General features: G+C 42.4%; 1 protein-coding gene across 7 annotated transcripts in view; it reads left to right on the top strand.

Moving 5' to 3' along the window:
* The window catches only part of macf1a (microtubule actin crosslinking factor 1a), a 234,178-nt gene that overhangs the window by 93,889 nt on the left and 122,182 nt on the right, over positions 1-18,107 (top strand). For 5 of the 7 annotated variants that reach the window (XM_085346502.1, XM_085346504.1, XM_085346501.1 and 2 more), the window contains 5 exons: positions 3,197-3,258; positions 9,497-9,586; positions 11,079-11,180; positions 12,883-12,960; positions 14,243-14,335. In XM_085346502.1, coding sequence (XP_085202628.1) covers positions 3,197-3,258; positions 9,497-9,586; positions 11,079-11,180; positions 12,883-12,960; positions 14,243-14,335 — 425 coding nt within the window. The remainder of the gene's footprint in view (positions 1-3,196; positions 3,259-9,496; positions 9,587-11,078; positions 11,181-12,882; positions 12,961-14,242; positions 14,336-18,107) is intronic. The other 2 variants (XM_085346508.1, XM_085346503.1) reach the window with 1 other exon arrangement.

Raw genomic sequence — 18,107 nt, 5'->3', positions numbered from 1 at the left:
AGGAAAAGCAGGACACTTGGAAGCATCCTTCACTTCCACCTTTAATTTAAATTGAATCAGAGGAGGAGAACGCCAGACCACTGGAAGACCGGGCAGAAGAGAGAGTGTGTTAGAGATTAGTGGCGATAACGGCAGAGAAGGAGGGAGCGAGGGATAAGCATGCTGCGTGGTATTAGAGGCGTAAGCTCCGTCTGGTATTTTTAGTGTGGATGGTCCCTTAGTGACAGAAAGAGAGAACCACTGTGAAGACTGAGGAGGAGAAGAATACCAGAGAGGAAGAGGACACGACATGAGGAGGGATGGAGCTGAAGGAATAAGGCTGCTGTTGGAGGGAAAGGGGGGGAAAGGGGAGGAGCTTGTGTGGCTCTGTCTGAGCTTGTTGTGACTATAAGAGTGTTTGTGAGTCACTGCCTCGCCTGGATAAGTGTGTGTACCTGTACTGTACAACACTGTCCACAGTACACATCCTGCAAGCATCAGGAGCTCGCTTTAACGTCCGCCCTTCCTCACCGCCTGGGTCCGGGTCACATGACCTGTCGGTGGATATTGTTTGACTCAGAGCTTTTAGCCAGAGCGGTGCAGACTCATTGCTTCCACACAGCTGAGATTATTCAAACCTGCGTTGGCGCTGTCTGGCACAGCTGAGCTATTTTAAGAGACGGCAAAGAACAAGCGAAGAGGCTTCGTAAAAATGTGCGTTTAGTCTGTCAGCTGTGAGGACGCAAGCAGGACACTCTTTTATTTTTTTTGTATTTGTTGGTTTTTTATTGCCGGGATGTGTAATCTTATGTCACATGTCGAATACCAGCCAGTTGAGAGCTAAAGAGCAGCTAGTGGGCTCTTATTAAGCACTCACCTGGATCTGAGCTTCAGCTGTGATCCAGGCCTGGCTCAGTTGGGCTCGTCATCTCATGGCTGTTACACGAACAGACTCGTGCACTAATGAGATGACTGATTCCACTCAAGCTGGTTTTCCTGTCAGTATTTAATTAAAGTCCACCTCAGCTCAAGTCCTGGCCTTCTCCTCAGTTTTCTTCTAGCTAGCAGGATTGTTTTTACAAAAGCCAGCTGTGAAGTTTGTGTGTGCATCTTTGGGGAAGGAAACCTGTGATATCAGTAAGCTGGTGGCACTGCTGGAAAGCAAAAGAATGCATGGGTGTTTGCAAAGCGTGGAAGAACAAGCCTTGATTGTATGAGTGCTTTTGTTTTCGAAACATTCAGGGAGTGGATTACATCATCCTAAATGGACGTGGCTGGAGCGAAAAAAGACATTTTTATTAAACGACATCACTGTGGGACACGTGCATATACTTCCCTTCTAAAAATTTCCTTTAAAGGAGTCAGCTTTACGAGAAACACAATTTGTCCCTCCAGGATTTTCCTTGAGAGGTTCCTGCGTACGCATTGAAGAGGAAAGGCAGAAATAAAAGAGAGAAAACAGAGGAGATGAACACGACAGCACCCCTGCAGCTCTGCAGAGCCACCGTCAGCTGCAGTCGGAGAACACACCGTCTGTTGTGGCCTGCAAACAGAGGGCGAGTGAGCTACAGAATAAGTGACACAGAGAGAGAGAGTCGTAGCTTAGTGAGGAAGTGAGATTAGGGAGTGAAGGAGGCTGTCCTTTTCATACTCAGGGGAGGAGCTGCCAGCTGACTTTGACACACACGTGTGTGAGAGCAACTGCGCTTGGGAAAGAGTGACTGTAGGCCGGAGACATGGCAGCGACGGCAGGGATCAAGGGAAGAGGGAACGGGTGAACCATAGAGAGGGGGAGAGAGCGGCGCTGAGACTGAAACTGGTGGTACCGTCCGGTGCGCTCCTGTCGGCCACGGCTTTCAGTTTCGGATACATGGGGACAGCTTGTTACCAAAAAGACGTCTCACTGCTATCATTATCTGACTTCTGTCTCGGATTATGCGTCACTGACATCAATTCAAGGTCTGAGTAGAGGCGGAGGAGTGAAACAGTAGAACATGTGGCCCGACTACAGGAATGAGTGTAACCTCAACGCTCACCTGTACTCGCTCATGTGCTGTGCAGGTCAGTGTGAGCCCCTACCTGTGTGTGTGTGTTTGTGTGTGTGTGTACAGTTCATGTCAACAGGGAAGCTGTAGAGTGTGTGCAGTGCATGTTTACATGTTGCAGAGAGTCTCCTGTGAGCACGTGTTTATGTGTGTGTTTGAACAGTTCCCATTTGTGCACATGCCGGTGACAGCAGTTATGCTAAAGGTTGTCTCTATTAATCATTGTTCGTCTGAACGCAAAGGGTGAAGTGTGTGCACTTCCTGTGTTTAGAGAGCCTGGAAGGGGGTGTGTACGGCTTAACAATGCACTCTGCTGTGCATGTGTGTTTGCCTTTCTGTGGCTGCCACTCACACATCTCCACATGTCTCTGGTTTTTAAATCCTATAACCCGCATATCTGGGATTACTAACCCCAGCTGCCACGCCTGGATGAACCTGATGAATCATTACACGATCATTAAGGACTTTAGGTTTGTAACCTAAGTTTTTCCTCTGGGTTAACAAGCCGGACTACCCGGGCAGGTTTGGGAATCAAGGCGTGTGGCAGTGGTGAAACTATTTTGCAAGAGATGTTGAAATTTGCGCTCTTTGCTGAGAGGCTCTTCCGTCTATGTAAACTCCTTAGAGGGGTCACTCTGTGCGAGTCTGGGTGGGTGTGTTTTTCAGGGTTTAGGGCATCTTTGACTTTTATCCAGTTGAGATGTTTGAACCTAAAGCCTAAATCAGACTTACTCTTTTTGAAATCTCCACAATGCTGTCGGAGCTGTTCGACAGCATTGTGGAGGTCTGAGAGGGTGTGTGTGTCACTGAGTGTGTGTTTGCATAGGTGTGGGTGTCAGACAGAGAGATAATAAGATGCTTAAGAAGGAAGTGATACTCTTTCCCCATGGTCGCGCTCTCACATGGTGGCAGCACGTAAACAGCAGATGAAGAAGTGAGGTACCTGGAGCAACCTTTTTTCTGATTGGCTGATGCAAATTCATTCAATATAGTAGAGGGAAAAAAACTCTTCTTTTTGTATAAAACACATAATCATTGCAGACACAAACACAGTGTGACCTCTTCATCTACGTAATGCACTAAATAATCGCAGTGGCTGCAGCATCTTTGCAAGATTTGGATTATGTAATTTACCTCTCTCTCTTTCTCTCCTTTTATTTCTCTTTGTGCAGATGAGCGGGACAGGGTGCAGAAGAAAACCTTCACAAAATGGGTCAACAAACATCTCATCAAGGTATGTATCATTAACTTTTACTGCTGGGATTGCTCAGCTGGGATTTCCAGGTTATTTTTGAATGAATGGTAATAGTTCTGAGAAAAGATCTTCAATAGAAATCACACTATAAATTGTAACAACTTACATCAATCACGTTTCAGTGGTTGTTTGTGTACTGTGTATGAAATCAGTGCTCCGCACTCTGACCTCGTGTACCATCCCAGACAACATTTATTTGATAATCAATGAAGTGAGCAGTCTCGGGTCATAAAGCAGCTGGACTGTACATCTTCAGTCCAGCGGGAGCAGAGTAATAGCTTCAGAAAAAGCTCCTCTAGATGTTCCGCCTGATTTACTCCTTCTGAAATTGTCCTGCAGCTCTTCATCTCGTTCTCACGTTTCCTATCTTCTGGCATAAAACTAACAATATATATTTTTTCCACTAAGACTTCCTGCTGGTCCCATTCTTCTCCATCCTTTTATCTGAGCTGTCAGTGCTGTTGCATCAGGCTGGTGTGTAATGATCAGCGTTAATGTGACTGTGTGCGAGCGGCACTGCTCCATCGATGGATGAGCATCTGTCTGCATCATTTAGCCCCTGTTTTATCACCGTTAGCGGCTCTGAAACTACAGCTTGTTAAATGCCTTCCCTCCCTAATGTTTAACAGAGAAAACACAGTTGAGAATGAACTGAACAAGAGTCCTAAATGAATATTTGAATGCGGTTGTGTATTTACAAATGCTTAGAGGAAGGCAGATATTTAATTATTTATGGCTAAGTTTTTGAATATGTTTGTTGATTTTTAGGGCATTAGAAAAGAAACATCCCATTTTAATAAATCTGAATGAGCAGCTGTGAGAGCCAACATTCATGTAAATGATATTCACTGTTCTTCTTTCACAATGCACAAACCAAGGTGCCATAACACCCTGGAGACTAAATCCTCCATGACTGGATGCCTGGAGACTTTCAGTCATGCTCAAATATGAAATTAAGCTGAACGTAAAACATTTGTCGCTTAAATAAATATATATATATATATATATATATATATATATATATATTTTTTTTTTTTTTTTTTTATATATGTCTTTCTATAGGCCACAAACAGCTGCCCGTTCTGTCTGCATAGCATCACATCAGCGTTCATTCACACGGTTTCTGTCACATCCATAAAGTACAGTGTGTACGCCATGTGTCACACAGGCCGTAAGGAGAATGCAGAGCATTTCTGTCACATGACCCGGGCAGGGAAACGTCTGTCTGACCCCATAACTCTGGAGCAACTGTCGTCAGAGCTGCCCAGCCTGAAAATGTAACTCTGTATCAGCTGGCGCTGCCAGGCCAACGCCGACTGTGAATGTAGGTCAGAGATGAAGAGACAGAGCGGCCGCGAGAGATGTTAATGATTTTTTTTTTTCTTCTCTTTTTGAGAGCTCGAAATTCAGCTTATATTTTCTAATGGGAGGTCACGTCATCTGTGCAGTCATACAAGTTTAAAGTGTTGTTCAAATGTTGAATTAATCAGTTATTAACGTCACAGAGTATTAAACTGCCAATGTGAATGAGCTGGTTTTAGTTGAGCGATGATCCGGTCTGTCACATTTTCTTGAATCTTATCGGTTCATTTTAATCAGTGATGGTGTCTGCACAACAGTTTTGGTTTCAAAATAAGCTGAAACTCTATGTCGGGCCTTTAGGCAGAATTGATAATGAGTTGCAGCATCTCTGTTCTCTGTGACAGGAAAAATTACATTTATTTAGGCTGTTTGTTGTTTTGTTATTATCTGTTTTCTAATTCAGCGGTCCCCAACCTTTTTTGCGCCACGGACCGGTTTGTGCCCGACAATATTTTCACGGACCGGCCTTTAAGGTGTCGCGGATAAATACAACAAAATAAAACTAGTACCGGTACCGAAAAAAAGAAGATTTACTCATAACACACGTGAAAAGACCCAGGAAAATAGAGTTAACGAAAAAAAACCGATAACAAAATAACGCTAAAAACCCTTAAAACCATACATTTCACACCCGAGTCTCACCCTCGCGGCCCAGTACCAAATGAGTCACGTACTGGTCCGTGGCCCGGGGGTTGGGGACCACTGTTCTAATTGATCAAAACACATAATGACCGATTAATCAGTTGAAATGTGTATTTTTGTATGCTTGCACAGTGCGAGCCATTACATTGGACAGTTTATTTTGAGTTGTATTAGTAAAGTGAGTTCTGACTTATTGTTTTGGTGAATTTTGTTCAATCAAAACTTACCCATAAGGACGTAAGACCTAAGAAAATGTATTGGAAACAATGCTGTGCGCTTGAATAGACAGAAGTGTGAAATAGTTGTGTGCTTTGCGTCATATATCGACTCTCAGCCAGCACTGTTAAACCTACAAACCTCCGCCCTGTCAGCTGGGAGAAATGCAGAGAAAACAAGGCTGAGCGAGACAAAAGATGAAGAACGGAAGGCAGAATCAAAACTAAACTCTGGAGATAAAAACAAAGAGCCTGTTAAAGAAAAGATAAAGGGACGTTAGATAGCATAATGGCTCTTCACTTCCTGTTTGTTGTTGATGTCTGTGTATGTGCGCCAAGTCTGGTTTATTTCTGGCTGCTGAGGTGTGCTCAGGTATTCTGGTGTATACAGTGCACACAGGGGCCAATGTAAACACTGTCCTCCAGGCTACCTGCTGGCATGCAGTGACACACTTTGACCCAGCAGTTTGTTGACACAGTGAAGACAAATACGGCAGCTATGGATTAAGAAGTCATGCAGTCTGTCTCCTGTCCATGTTAAGGGAAACTTAAGTTTTAACATCAGAAAAAACTACCCAAGAAGCTGCTGTCGGAGGAAGTCTCATTTCATACTTCCAAATATATAAAGAGGTTGGCTGAAACTGGTAATTGACTGGCACTTGGTGCTTTTCTATTCTTAATGTGCACTCAGAGTGGAAAAAAAGAGCTTTATTTTACAACTTTTAATTTACCAATCGTACACGTGTGTTTAGTTTCTTGCAGAAAAAACACTTAAGCATGCTGATTGGAGGAGCAGGGGTCAAACTACCAACCCTCTAACTCCTGAACTAGAGTACAAATTCTAGACACATGTTTTAGAAGAATGGATTAAAAAAACTGTTTATCTGTTACTAGGGTTGAAAGGTTGAGAAGAGGACTTGTGTAGTTTACTTAAAACGTAAAATATGAGGTCCTGAGGCGACAGATGTTGTGTTTCATGGACTCAAACATAGCAGCAAGCTTGTTTATGCTTCTCTCAAAAAAACTTTGGGCTCATCACTCATCGATTAGTGCAGTGTGTCGTCACCCACTCAAATCTCTGTCTGAGCTTGAAGAAAACACTGAAATGATCACGGACTGCGCCCAAGGCAAAGACTGAACTGCCACCTTATAGCACAGGTTATCCATTTCTGTGACCCTTGTGTGGCAACACACGGATTTTGTTTGTTTTGGCTGATCATGCAAGTCCTATCACATTAAACGGCATGTCAGTCCACGAAACACGTTTATAACTGGCATCAAATAATTTCCATCATCTATTCTGTTGTCTTACTATAGCTTTCAATCCAAATGTATCCAAATGTGACAAAATGCTGTTTGAACTGATAGGTCTTGTATTTTTGTCCAAAATCAGCGTGACCTACATTTGTGTTCACTGTGCCGGAAGCTCCAGGTGCTGTCAGGCAGCCTGGGGTATTTTAACATTGGCTCTGTATGACAGTATGCTTTAGTGCCAGAAGCATCTGCTGTCACTGCACATCAGGCACAGCTGGCTTAGGGAGCGGCGTCCCTTAAAACAGCTGATCAAAAGATCAATTTGGGTTTAAATTGCAGTTTTAAATTCAGTGACAGTGGCACAGCGCTGAGCTCTGTTGCATCTTATAGCAGCTAATTTCATTTTCAATGAGAAGTAATTCCAACAATGTGAATAGTTTTACATTTTAGCCCAAAAAGTCAGGCTGAATGTTCATTTTTTTTATCCACTAATTGCTGAGACTTTGTTTTAAAATATTTTCTGAGCTCATACGGTCAACAGCACCTTCAATGACTCTGTGGAGCTGAACTCAAATAATGTCTTTGTTTCCCCTGACAAACAGAAGAACGAGGAACCGAATTTAAACTTTGTTAGCCAAGATTTGGTTCATGCACTGCTGTATTATAATATACAAAAGGCGGTTAAACTCAGTGTTAAGCTCAAAATAACAGTCCTTTCTGAGCAGAAGTCAATTTCAGATACAGATTTGTTGTAGTTATTTATGGTCTAAAAAGCTGCTGAAGAAGGTGAAGTTGTTGCAGTGTTGCTGCAGCAGCTAGCATGTCCATCTGAATTACTGAAAGTGACTGAAGGTATTAGGATGATGGTTTATTGGCAGTGACATGCAGAGCTTACAGTAAACTGAGGATGAGGGCTATGAACTGTGTGCCATGTTGAGCCTGTGACACACTCGGGCACTATTAGACAATAAACTGCACCTCATTTCCAGGCACTGGTGGATACACCATGTCTTCCTGTCATCTAATTAACACTCGTTACATCAGCGTGCCTCCGAAGCAGCTCGTGTCACCCTTCCACAGAGACGCGGAGGCAGCGAGAGGAGGGTGAGGAAGTGACACAGATGAGCGAGGGAGAGAAAAATAGACAATGAAATGAGGTTTAGGAGAAGAGGTTATTGAGGACAAAGGGTGGAGTGCTGCTACTTCTGTGACTGCTGATTAAAACTGAAGCCCTCGGGGTATCTTATCTTTAACAAGAATGGGTGATAAGTTATGTAATGATACTCTGCATTAACTTAAAGGTGATGTTATTTATTTTAGATTATATCTTTATTATTTGTACCTGATTCGGTGAGTCTGCAGTCATGTTCCGGCAGCCTACTCTTGTGCCTGTCTTGCCCTCTTCTGGAAACACATGGCAGTGCATTTTCCAGGAATGCAGCAAACCCGAGTTCCTGCTGGTGCTGCGCGAAGCAGTAAAAATCCCTCTAATGCAGGTGGACGTTTGTCCTTGCTTACATAAGTGGGTCTGCATTTTTGAAGCACTTCGGTCGACCTTTGCCGCCTGCCAGTTTTTCTCACTTTCCTCGCTCTTTCTGATGAAGAACGCTCGCACTGAAATGTTTTATTTACAAAAGAAAAGCTTTTGTTCTTGTTTGGCTGTGCCTTTTAAGAGTCTGTCTAGTGCCTGTATTTCAAACTGGAGATTTAGAAAGGAGGTCTATGCTGGGGAAACAACCTAGTTTTAGACATGGTTAATTCATGTCAGGTTCACGTCTGCTCGCTAAATTCTAATGTGCAGGGCAGGATGCCGTAATTAATATTTCACAGGTGAGAGACAAAGTTGCCACTTGTCTGTCTTTTAGAAACAGAAGCATCAAAGCAAAAATATGTAGATTTCATTCCATGTTGACAGTAATTACACTGTAAATTGTTACATCATTACAAAGTTTATCAGTGGCAGATGGGACTGTAAGTAAAACACTTTTAACCAATTTAAGAGCTAATAAACTGTATATGAAAGATGGATGCCTCATGACATCACCTGTTAGTTGATGGGATCCGCATTTAAAGCTTCAGCATTAGCATATTAGCAATCACAATGTTTTTTAATGCTGCTTTTTAATGCCGTTCAGCTGGGCACTTTAACGTGGGTATCTGTGGGGATTTGAGGCTCTAGAGGAACTGGACACCTGTTTTTGTTTCCTGCATTGAATTTTTTTTCTGCCTCGGAGGTTTCAGCATGGTGCAGCTGTCGTATTAGTCTCTTTTTTCCTCTTTCCCGTAAAGCTTTGCTCACTCTTCGCTGCTTGATCCAGTTTTCCCTCTCTGCTGAGCCTCAAACAGTCTCCGTTTGTCTGTCCGTCCATCCGTCCCACTGAGTGTCCCACTTTCACACAAAACCGCCACTGATGCTGATCGCTCTGCTCGGCCCGCTCGCTGAGTCACTGTGTCAGTGACCGCCAGCAGTGACGACCCGCTGCCACCCTGGTTTATTTCAAGGCAACATCATGGCAACGGAGACAAGAGGGCACAGCTGGTGCTTCATCTCTGTTGGCCAGGCAACCGCTGTCACCAGGCCTGTCAGCTGTGGGGCAATCGGCCTGACAGATGTCAACAGAGGGATGACTGCAGTGTAAAATTAACTTTTTTTTTTCTTTCTCCCTTTTCTTCCTCCTCCCTGTTCATTTCCTGTCTGTCCCTGCTCCCTCTCTCCTTCCTTTACATCCCTGCCTCTCTCTTAGGTGAGGAAGCACATCACAGACCTGTATGAGGACCTGAGAGATGGACACAACCTGATTTCCTTGCTGGAAGTCCTCTCTGGAGTCACCCTGGTAAGGGATTTTTATCTCTGACACACACATTCATCTCGTATCTCACTGCGATATTTTCCATCACGCACACGCTGTTGTTCCAATTCCAAGCATACAAATCCAGTGACTGTTATGTAAGCCGGTTTCACACATGACTTCTTGGGCAATTTTGGGACAATGATGTCGGGACATCGTCCTCAGTTTCCCTCCTGTTTTTGATGATGATGTAAGAATCTACGAGTCAGTCTCTGAATGGTCTAGTTGCAGACAGGTAGATTAATGTAAAGGGACTGCTGACTCAGGTCTGCAGGAGCACACGCACACAGGGGACAGTGTCACCTGACGACGTCACCTTCAGGACATCAGATCGGATTGAGGGAGACTGACAGCGCAACAGTCAGACATAATAAGTGTTTCATAGAGAAGAGGACAAACTGTGATGAGGCCATCACCATTTCCTCACTGTTGTAGAGTCTCACTGATTAGGGCTTTACCCACTGCCCTTTTTTTGAGCCTCAGAGCTGCTGTGGGGGCATTAAGTTGTATAATTTCCTAACTGCAACAAAATTAGCTTCAGCATAACTTTGGCATTTACCTGTAAAATTATTTCTTATAGAGAAAATTGGAAGCAGACGCAGGTCTTACTTTTCCCCCCTCACACTTTCCAAGGCCTCGCCCAATAAACACAACAGCAAGAGAGAGCTGTTCCTGTGCCTGTAGAGCAAGATGTAACACAGAAGGAGGATACTGTCCATAGCTTCTTTGCTAGCCCTAATTTAATAATAAAAATCTGTTAGAGGTGTTAAAAGAGGCTAAAGTTAGCAGCGATGAGGTGAACTGAAGCATAATAATCACTTCTGTGATAGAGAGGGATGTTCAACAAGTAGGCTATCCAAATCAACTACATATGAAACAAATATTCAATACTAGACTATTTGTATGCAGGCTTAGCTGTGATGGAATTAGATATTAAAATTCCTGTTTTTCCATATCCAGACATTTCTGCCCGTGTGCATTTACAGGTGAACTTTCCAGGATGAAGTGCACTGCTTTTTTGCTTGTTTCATCTCTTAACCTTTGGTGTAGAGAGAGCTTAGTTGTTGCATCACACCAAACCACAGCTGTCACTGTGTCCTGGCGTCCGTGTCAAACCACCAGAGGTTAACACGACGGTTTCACGTGGTGTGCTGCAACTATTTGAGGTTCATGCATGAATGTGTAAAGAGTCATTGACTAAACAGTCCTACCACAGAGTTTGTTTTGTAGGCTTCAGTAGATGGACGTGGGCCTGTCAGCAGACGGATGTGCCCAGCTGATTTGAATTGTCTGTTTATGCTGAGTGATCCTTTTGAGCCATTTATATTCTTTCCTTAATTTACAGCTACTGAGCTTTTATGTTTCATCCTCATTCTGTTCTGTTATTCAGCCGTTCTCATCCTGCATCTCTTCTTCCTCTGTTTTTTTTTTTTCCCCTTTCCTCTTCTTGTGCATTTCCACCCTTCTGTTACCATAGCAACAGAAGAGCGGCCCTCCATTGAAAAGGGCATACGCCTCGCGGGCCCCCCCTCTCATCTCGCTCGGAGGGGAGGATGAGGAGGAGGAAGGAGCTCAGGGAGTATGTTCGAACTCGAAGCCCTCTGCACCTCCACCCGCCACCGTTCACACTCTCACTCCTGACCTTTGACCCCTTCAGCTTCACCCTCTGCTCCCATAGGCGGAGCTGCGAGGCCGCATGAGAGTGCTGTGCCACTGACTTTTGACCTACAAAACTGTACATGGCACGAGTCAGTGCTGCATTACTGTGTCACTACAGGGCGTCGCCGTTTCTGTTGGGTGATAGCATCGATACTCCTAGTTAAATTTTACACTTTCTTCTCTTTGACTGTTAGATTGATAAATATATAAATAAATATAAAACGAAATATCATAAACTTTCAAAAACAGCGTTATTAAAGTGTGTTTTCACTCAACAGATAGCTGCTATTTTGCATGTCACAGCAAAATGTAGCGTATGCGGAAGTGCCTGTACCTGCATTGTTTCTAATGGCCAGCAGGTGGCGGCGACTGTGATAGCAAAAAGAAGTCAGATTGTGTTGAAGTCTATGGGAAGGTTAGCCTACTTCTCATTGGATTTATGGGCACTGTAAACAATTTCCTGGTTAGTTTATGATGTCAGTCGATTGTTTTAAATCTTAGGGAAGACAAGATGATGATCATTTTCTAAATTATGGTCCGACTGAGAGTAAAATAGAAGATAAAAAGGAGTATGGTGCAGCGCCTGGTTGCCTCATGGTTAAGAACTCATTTTTGTAAGAAGTTTCTCTGTGAGATCCACACTGCATATGATACCTAGTTTTAAAAAAAAACTGCATCCATCTTTTATGTATAGCCTGTGATATGACACAAATATTTCTTACTTCTATTTAATTTATAAAGCAAATCTGTTTCCTTTGAAGAGTAAAGATGAAAATGATCAAAACTGAGTCCAGGAACTCAAATGTTACACAAATTGTGAATAATTATAAAACTAATTAAAAGTATTTCTTTCTCATTGGGCAAATGGTGTTAAATTCTGGGCGCATTATAAATTTTCCATTAGCAGTTGATTTATTTTAATTCCAGTTTTCCTCGTGATGTCTTTGTACTGGCCAGTAAATAAGCGCATCCCTGTTTAATCCTGATTGAATTTTACATACATTAGAAATGTAGCTTTGTACAGGTGGAAAAAAGGTAAAATGTAAGATTTATTATATGTCAGTTAAATAATACAAACACAGTAATGAATAAAGTGGAAAAAACTCTCCTCTCCTTTCAGTCTGTAATGATTAATCCTGAGTGAACCTTCTCTTTACCAGCACGGTGTGAACCATATCTGCATCCCGCACTTTACTCGTCTACTCCTTACAGCCAAAGTGTGTGTGTGATTGTGTGTGTGATTTTCTGTCTTTCTTTCTCTTAAACTCAGTCTTTTCTCCATCTGAACTTCAACTTGGATGTTTGTTTGTGAAAATCTGTTTACGATTAAAGAAAAGACGGTCTGATGTGAAGTCTGCATTTTTCATGCTAAACCAGCATGGTTTGAGCCTCCACAACGTTGGCATGTCTTTAACGGCTCCTGTTGAAGACAGCGCCCTCCAGAGGATCATTTCACATCAATAAAACTGCTCTGTGTTTTGACCTCACTGCACTGTTGATTGAGATCGGCTTTATTTGCACTCACTGCTGCCTCCTTTGTGTTTTCTCTGTCTTGAAAAACACTGAATTTAATTTCCTGTTTCACCATCTTTACGATTCTTATCTCTGCTCTCTTGTTGCAGCCCAGAGAAAAGGGCCGAATGAGATTTCATCGACTACAGAATGTCCAAATAGCGCTGGACTTCCTCAAACAGAGACAGGTAAGCTCACATGTGGACACACACAGCATTTGTCTTCATCACCCTTCTGAATGATAAATATTTTTATTATTGGCTTGATAACCCTTTTATAAAACAGTACTGTCCTTAATTTGAGCACATGAGTTAATTCATTTCTATATAACAGCTGATCAGGGGAAAAAAGTAGTGTTCGATTCCAGGAAGAGACACAAGTCTTCTTTTAGGGTTAGCGGCTGAAAGTAGCTTCAGATATGCTTCAAATTGTCTCTTTTTTTGCAAAACTTAACATCAGTACATTCTACATACTAGTATATTCTCGCAGCACGACAGCTATCTTAAACCACTGGAAGGTTATTTTGAATTTTGAATAATTGTTTTTCCCTCACAAGTTTTTCTTCCGCTATTTATGCACAAATTTCGTCACGTTGCATCTTCATTAGCAGCTCAGAGAAACGGCACAGTGACAGACTCATCCCACGAGAGTACTGAACAAATGTCCATGCTAACTCTCAGTACATGAAAAACATGCAATTATCTTTGCTTTCACTGAGATAATGATTCAAAAGATCATTTCCCCACCCCACAGCTGACACGATCATGAATCTCCACTGTGCTCATGTGTCTACGTAGTAACATGGTTAGCTAATGTGTTACACATTAAGCTCTCAGGGGACACAAGTGGGATAGCTGCTGGTTTTAATGTCCCTTTTAATGCCATATATTTCAATAATAATGTATACCAAGGTAAAACTTCACCTTTGAACAGTGAAGTTCAAAGGTGTTTTAATGTATGTGGCAGCGCAGGCTTGAAGTAAAAATGGTTAACCTGCAGTGCCATATCTCCTCCTCGTGCTGTCTTATCACACAGCATCATCTTTTTTTATCTGCTCCTCTCTGCTTTCATCTTTTCCATTGTTTCCTTCCTCCCTCTCTTGCTGCCTCAAATTAATCTCTCACTGTTTTGCTGCCAAACTGCAGCTCTTCCTCCTCCTTATCTGAACAGTCCCCATCTTTCTTAAACCGCCTCCCTTGTCTCCATCTCATTCCCCAGAGAGAGGAGGACTGACCTTTTCTTCTTAGTTTCATCGCAGGTCTAATTATGCAGACCGGATAGCTGAGCTTAGGCGGAGCTACATGATTTAATAAGATCTCAGAGAGCTTTGTACAATTAATGAGCATGATAGGTGAAGGGGAGACTGTTCTTAATACTTGCAAGGAAAAAAGAATAAGTTATGTTTTCTCTTGTCTTGAATCCAGTCAGGTGCCTTTGTGTCAGAAACAAATACTCTGGTCTGTTTTCTAGGTCAAACTTGTGAATATCAGGAACGATGACATCACTGATGGGAACCCCAAACTGACATTAGGACTCATCTGGACCATCATCCTTCACTTCCAGGTCTGTGTCCTTCACTTGGCATCTTTGTTTCTGGCGCTCTGTGTTCTCCTCTGATTTGTAGCCGATGTGGTCAAACCAGCATCTGCAAAGTCCTTAAAGTCAGCATTAGAGGGACGTAATGGGCAGGAAGGCTTTAGAATGATGTAATACCACTAATTAATTACATAATAACCAAGTTATGGTTTGCATCATTACTGCTAACTGGGGTTTAAATGGATTGGTCCAAATATCGGCATTACTCTGAGTCAGGATTAGAGTTTTATTGCTGCCATGTTGAGCTTGGCTGGACATTTGCATCCTGGCAAACTGGTTTGTAGTTATGAAACTGAAGAATTGTTTGAGTGGTTAAAACAAAGTGTGTTTGTGTGTGTATTCATGGTCTGCTGTGGAATCTGATCAAGATGCATTCTGGGTATTAACTGCATTCTAGTTTTCTTTAGTGCCTCAGTAATCATCGAGCAGATTCATATACATTATATTGTTTTGCCCCAATCTGAACAAGGCCAGGTGCACTAAGGCAGTCAGGCTTATGTGTGACTTATGTATAACTGATGTTATTGCCCTAAGTATATGTAAGCTCTGAGCCGGGCCTTGCCCGAGTGCTTCATCTTAAACCCAACATAAGGATTTACTTTGGAGCACACAAAGCAACATGTTAAGGTTCCATCAGGGCCCTTATCCTTTGCCATCTGTAATATTATGTCAAAGGTAGCTTCAAAGTTAGACCACGAGTCACTGTGTGAGAAGAAGCAATAAATAAATTGCAGTGTGTGCCCTTTTCTCTGGTGTTGGATCAGGAGTTGATGTTATTAGCTAATGATATATTTAGTTTTAGGGGTTAGTTCAAATCACAGATGTTTTACACTGAAGCAGTTTTGGCTAAGATTGCTAGACATTCTTTGCATTGCTATCAAAAACATTCAAAGTGAATATAAATGTCTAAAGTTTGGACCGCAGAGCTCAACAGTGTGCAACTCGTGACTGAATGTTGTCTCAAGGACAGCTTGTTTAGTCTAGACAGCCGGCTCTTGGGATCCTGACGTAGAATCATGTCCACCAAATGTTTCTGCACCAGTTTTGCCTGCAGACAGCGTTGTTCTCTATTAAATCATTACTGTGGGTTGCCTTGTACCGCTGGGCCCGAGTCATGCGTGACAACAAAGCTAGAAACCAAAGCAAGACTTTTGAAATCGATCAAAACTTTTTCCGTGTCCCTGTTTCTTATTTTCATGGCGTGGACTCAACTCTTTGCTTTTGTCATATTCAGTACTGGACAGAAAGGAGAAGCTGCAGTTGTCTCAGTCGGCCACTAGGTTGTGCTGTAATATGACCCTCAGCAGGGTGACATTGCCAGCTGGTTGCCATAGAAACAGCAATGCACGACACCCCTGCATGACTCAGCAAGACATCAATGAGTTTGGTAAAGAGATGAAGGGTGAAAGAGTGCTGGAGGACAGGACGGGGATGTGAAGCGGACTGCAGGAGCTCCGGACGGAAGAAATGAACGAGTGCTAAAAATGAATCAGTGGGAAGGAGGGAATTGGCTCACAGCAGCAGATAGTTTGAGTTTCAGGAGTTCAGCGAGTTCACTAGATGAGGACAGTTTTTAGAGCTGGTGTGGGAAACTCCAGTCACATGGCTCTGCTGCTGGACTCGGACTAGCTGGACTTGATTTAGTGCTTGTCAAATAAACAGAAAGTGTTACCACAAGGCCCTAGAAATTTCAAGGTTACCAATATTATAAAAACTATCCTAACAAAAGGAGACATGGGACGAAATGGATGCACATTAAAATGTTTTGCTTTGCGTAATTTTTTGTCTTCATAGAGCTGTTTTGGGGGGATTTTTTTTTTTTTAGATTTTAGACAGTTTCTTTTCCTACTGTTGGCTCTATGTGATGTCACTGAGAGCAGGTATAACACGGTCATTTTAGGCATGCAGTTCTAGATGTAAGCATAGAAGCCCCACCCACTTGCTGCTCAAACCTTCTGTTTGTGAGGAGCAGCCAATCGGAAGAAGTAGCCTTAAAGGGGGGGGGGGGGGGGCTAATGCTCTTTGTTTCAGATGCAGGATGAACGGAGTGCTTGGAAGTAGCCTTAAAGGGGGAGGAGCTAATGCTTGATGCAGGATGAACTGAGTGCTTGCATCAAAACCCAATATGAGAAATGAAATCTGTGAGCCATGCAAAGCAACTTAATAGAGCTTAAGACAGAAAACAAAGAGCTGATATTAATTCTGCTTATGAATATCAGAATTTTGGAGGGGGGAAAATAAGCTCAACTCTGCCCTGAAGCTTCTTGCGTGGCCAGAGTGCACTATCAGGAGCATATCCCACGAAACAGCATTTACTGTAGAGGAGTGTTAATCATGGCAGCTGTTAAACAGTGACAGAGTAGGTAGGAGGTTTAGCCTAATGTTGCTCAGTCCTTAGGCTCAATTAAAGCCAAGAAATCAGATCATAATGTACAACAGTTACAAAAAATATCTTCATGCAATGATTGAGATGGTTTTTTAATGAGCCACTCATCATAACAACATGAAAACAGAAAATGAAAGAAGTGTGGTCCACAGAAGGGAAATGTGTAACGTTTACATTATTTCCACTGGTCGTTTTGGACTGATGATGATTATAATGAAGATGAAGAAGTCGTTTTTGGAAAGAAGCCCTGCAGGTCTTTGAGACCAGGACGTGTGCAAATGAGTGACTCAGCACATCGGCTAATTATAGGAACTCTCACCGGGCTATCATTTTAGCAATTAGCAATTTAAGTTACTTTACTAGCACATACAAGATACAAATGAGCCTCAGTCTGTTTTATCTCAGAAAACCTCAACTGTCCAGCTTTAGACACATCTTCTCAGTGTTTATACGCTAATGTGTGGCTTCCTTTTTGTTCTCTTGAATGTCCAGATGAGGACTTTGTTAGTCCTTCTTCTCTGAGATGGGGATAAAAGTTTTTTTTTTAACTTGTTTTCTCATATCTGTTGTACTGGGATTGTAGAAACATCCAAAAACACCTCTTAAACAATTATCAACAGAAAATGATCCTAAAACTAATTATTAGAATTTCTGATTTGCACTAGTGAGTCTTGGTTGTAGTTACCCTGCCAGACCACTAGATGTCACAGTTAAGCTCCGTATCGCAGATGGTTGTGTTTGTTATGGATCCTCCTCCAGCTGCACTGTGTCTGGCTGTGATTGGCCAAAGCAGCTTTGTGTGACTGCCAGTGAGTTCATTTTCAAGAAATTTTTAGTTTCATTGCCCTGCTACAAGACAGGTGAGCAAGCGGGCTCAGTTTGTTGTGTCCTCAGAGGTAGTCATGGTTTTATTGAACAGGTTGATCACCATTTGTGTCGGATAAATCTGACGGCCGTGTGAGCTGCAGTTTAATTCTCTAAAGTAAAAAATTATCTTCTGTTGGTTTAAAAGGGCTTGCATAGCTCCTGGCTTGACCCATCTATTTACATTATTCTGATTATTATTCTGATTGTTCTGTGCAATCATAATAATAATACACAAGCTGACATTTAGAGTTTCAGAATACCAAAGAAAGGGATTTGGGCAAAATCGTCAACACAAAAATCTCTTTGTCTCTTTAGCTGTGCTTTGCAGCATAATGTGGCAACAGCTGGTCACGAGTCTTCCAGTATTTTATAAACATTTATCATTAAGGGTCAACATCTTAAAACATCTTCAAATCTCTGTTTAAGAGGGCGTCATCGTCTAAAGAGCTGCTAAATATATTATTAGAGCTTCTGAGATTTGTATGT

Source organism: Diplotaxodon limnothrissa, linkage group LG22 (assembly GCF_057381915.1).
Source record: "Diplotaxodon limnothrissa isolate DT_005_m linkage group LG22, D_limnothrissa_male_GT1.1, whole genome shotgun sequence".
Classification (NCBI taxonomy): Eukaryota; Metazoa; Chordata; class Actinopteri; order Cichliformes; family Cichlidae; genus Diplotaxodon; species Diplotaxodon limnothrissa.
This window is presented reverse-complemented; position numbering and strand designations above follow the sequence as displayed.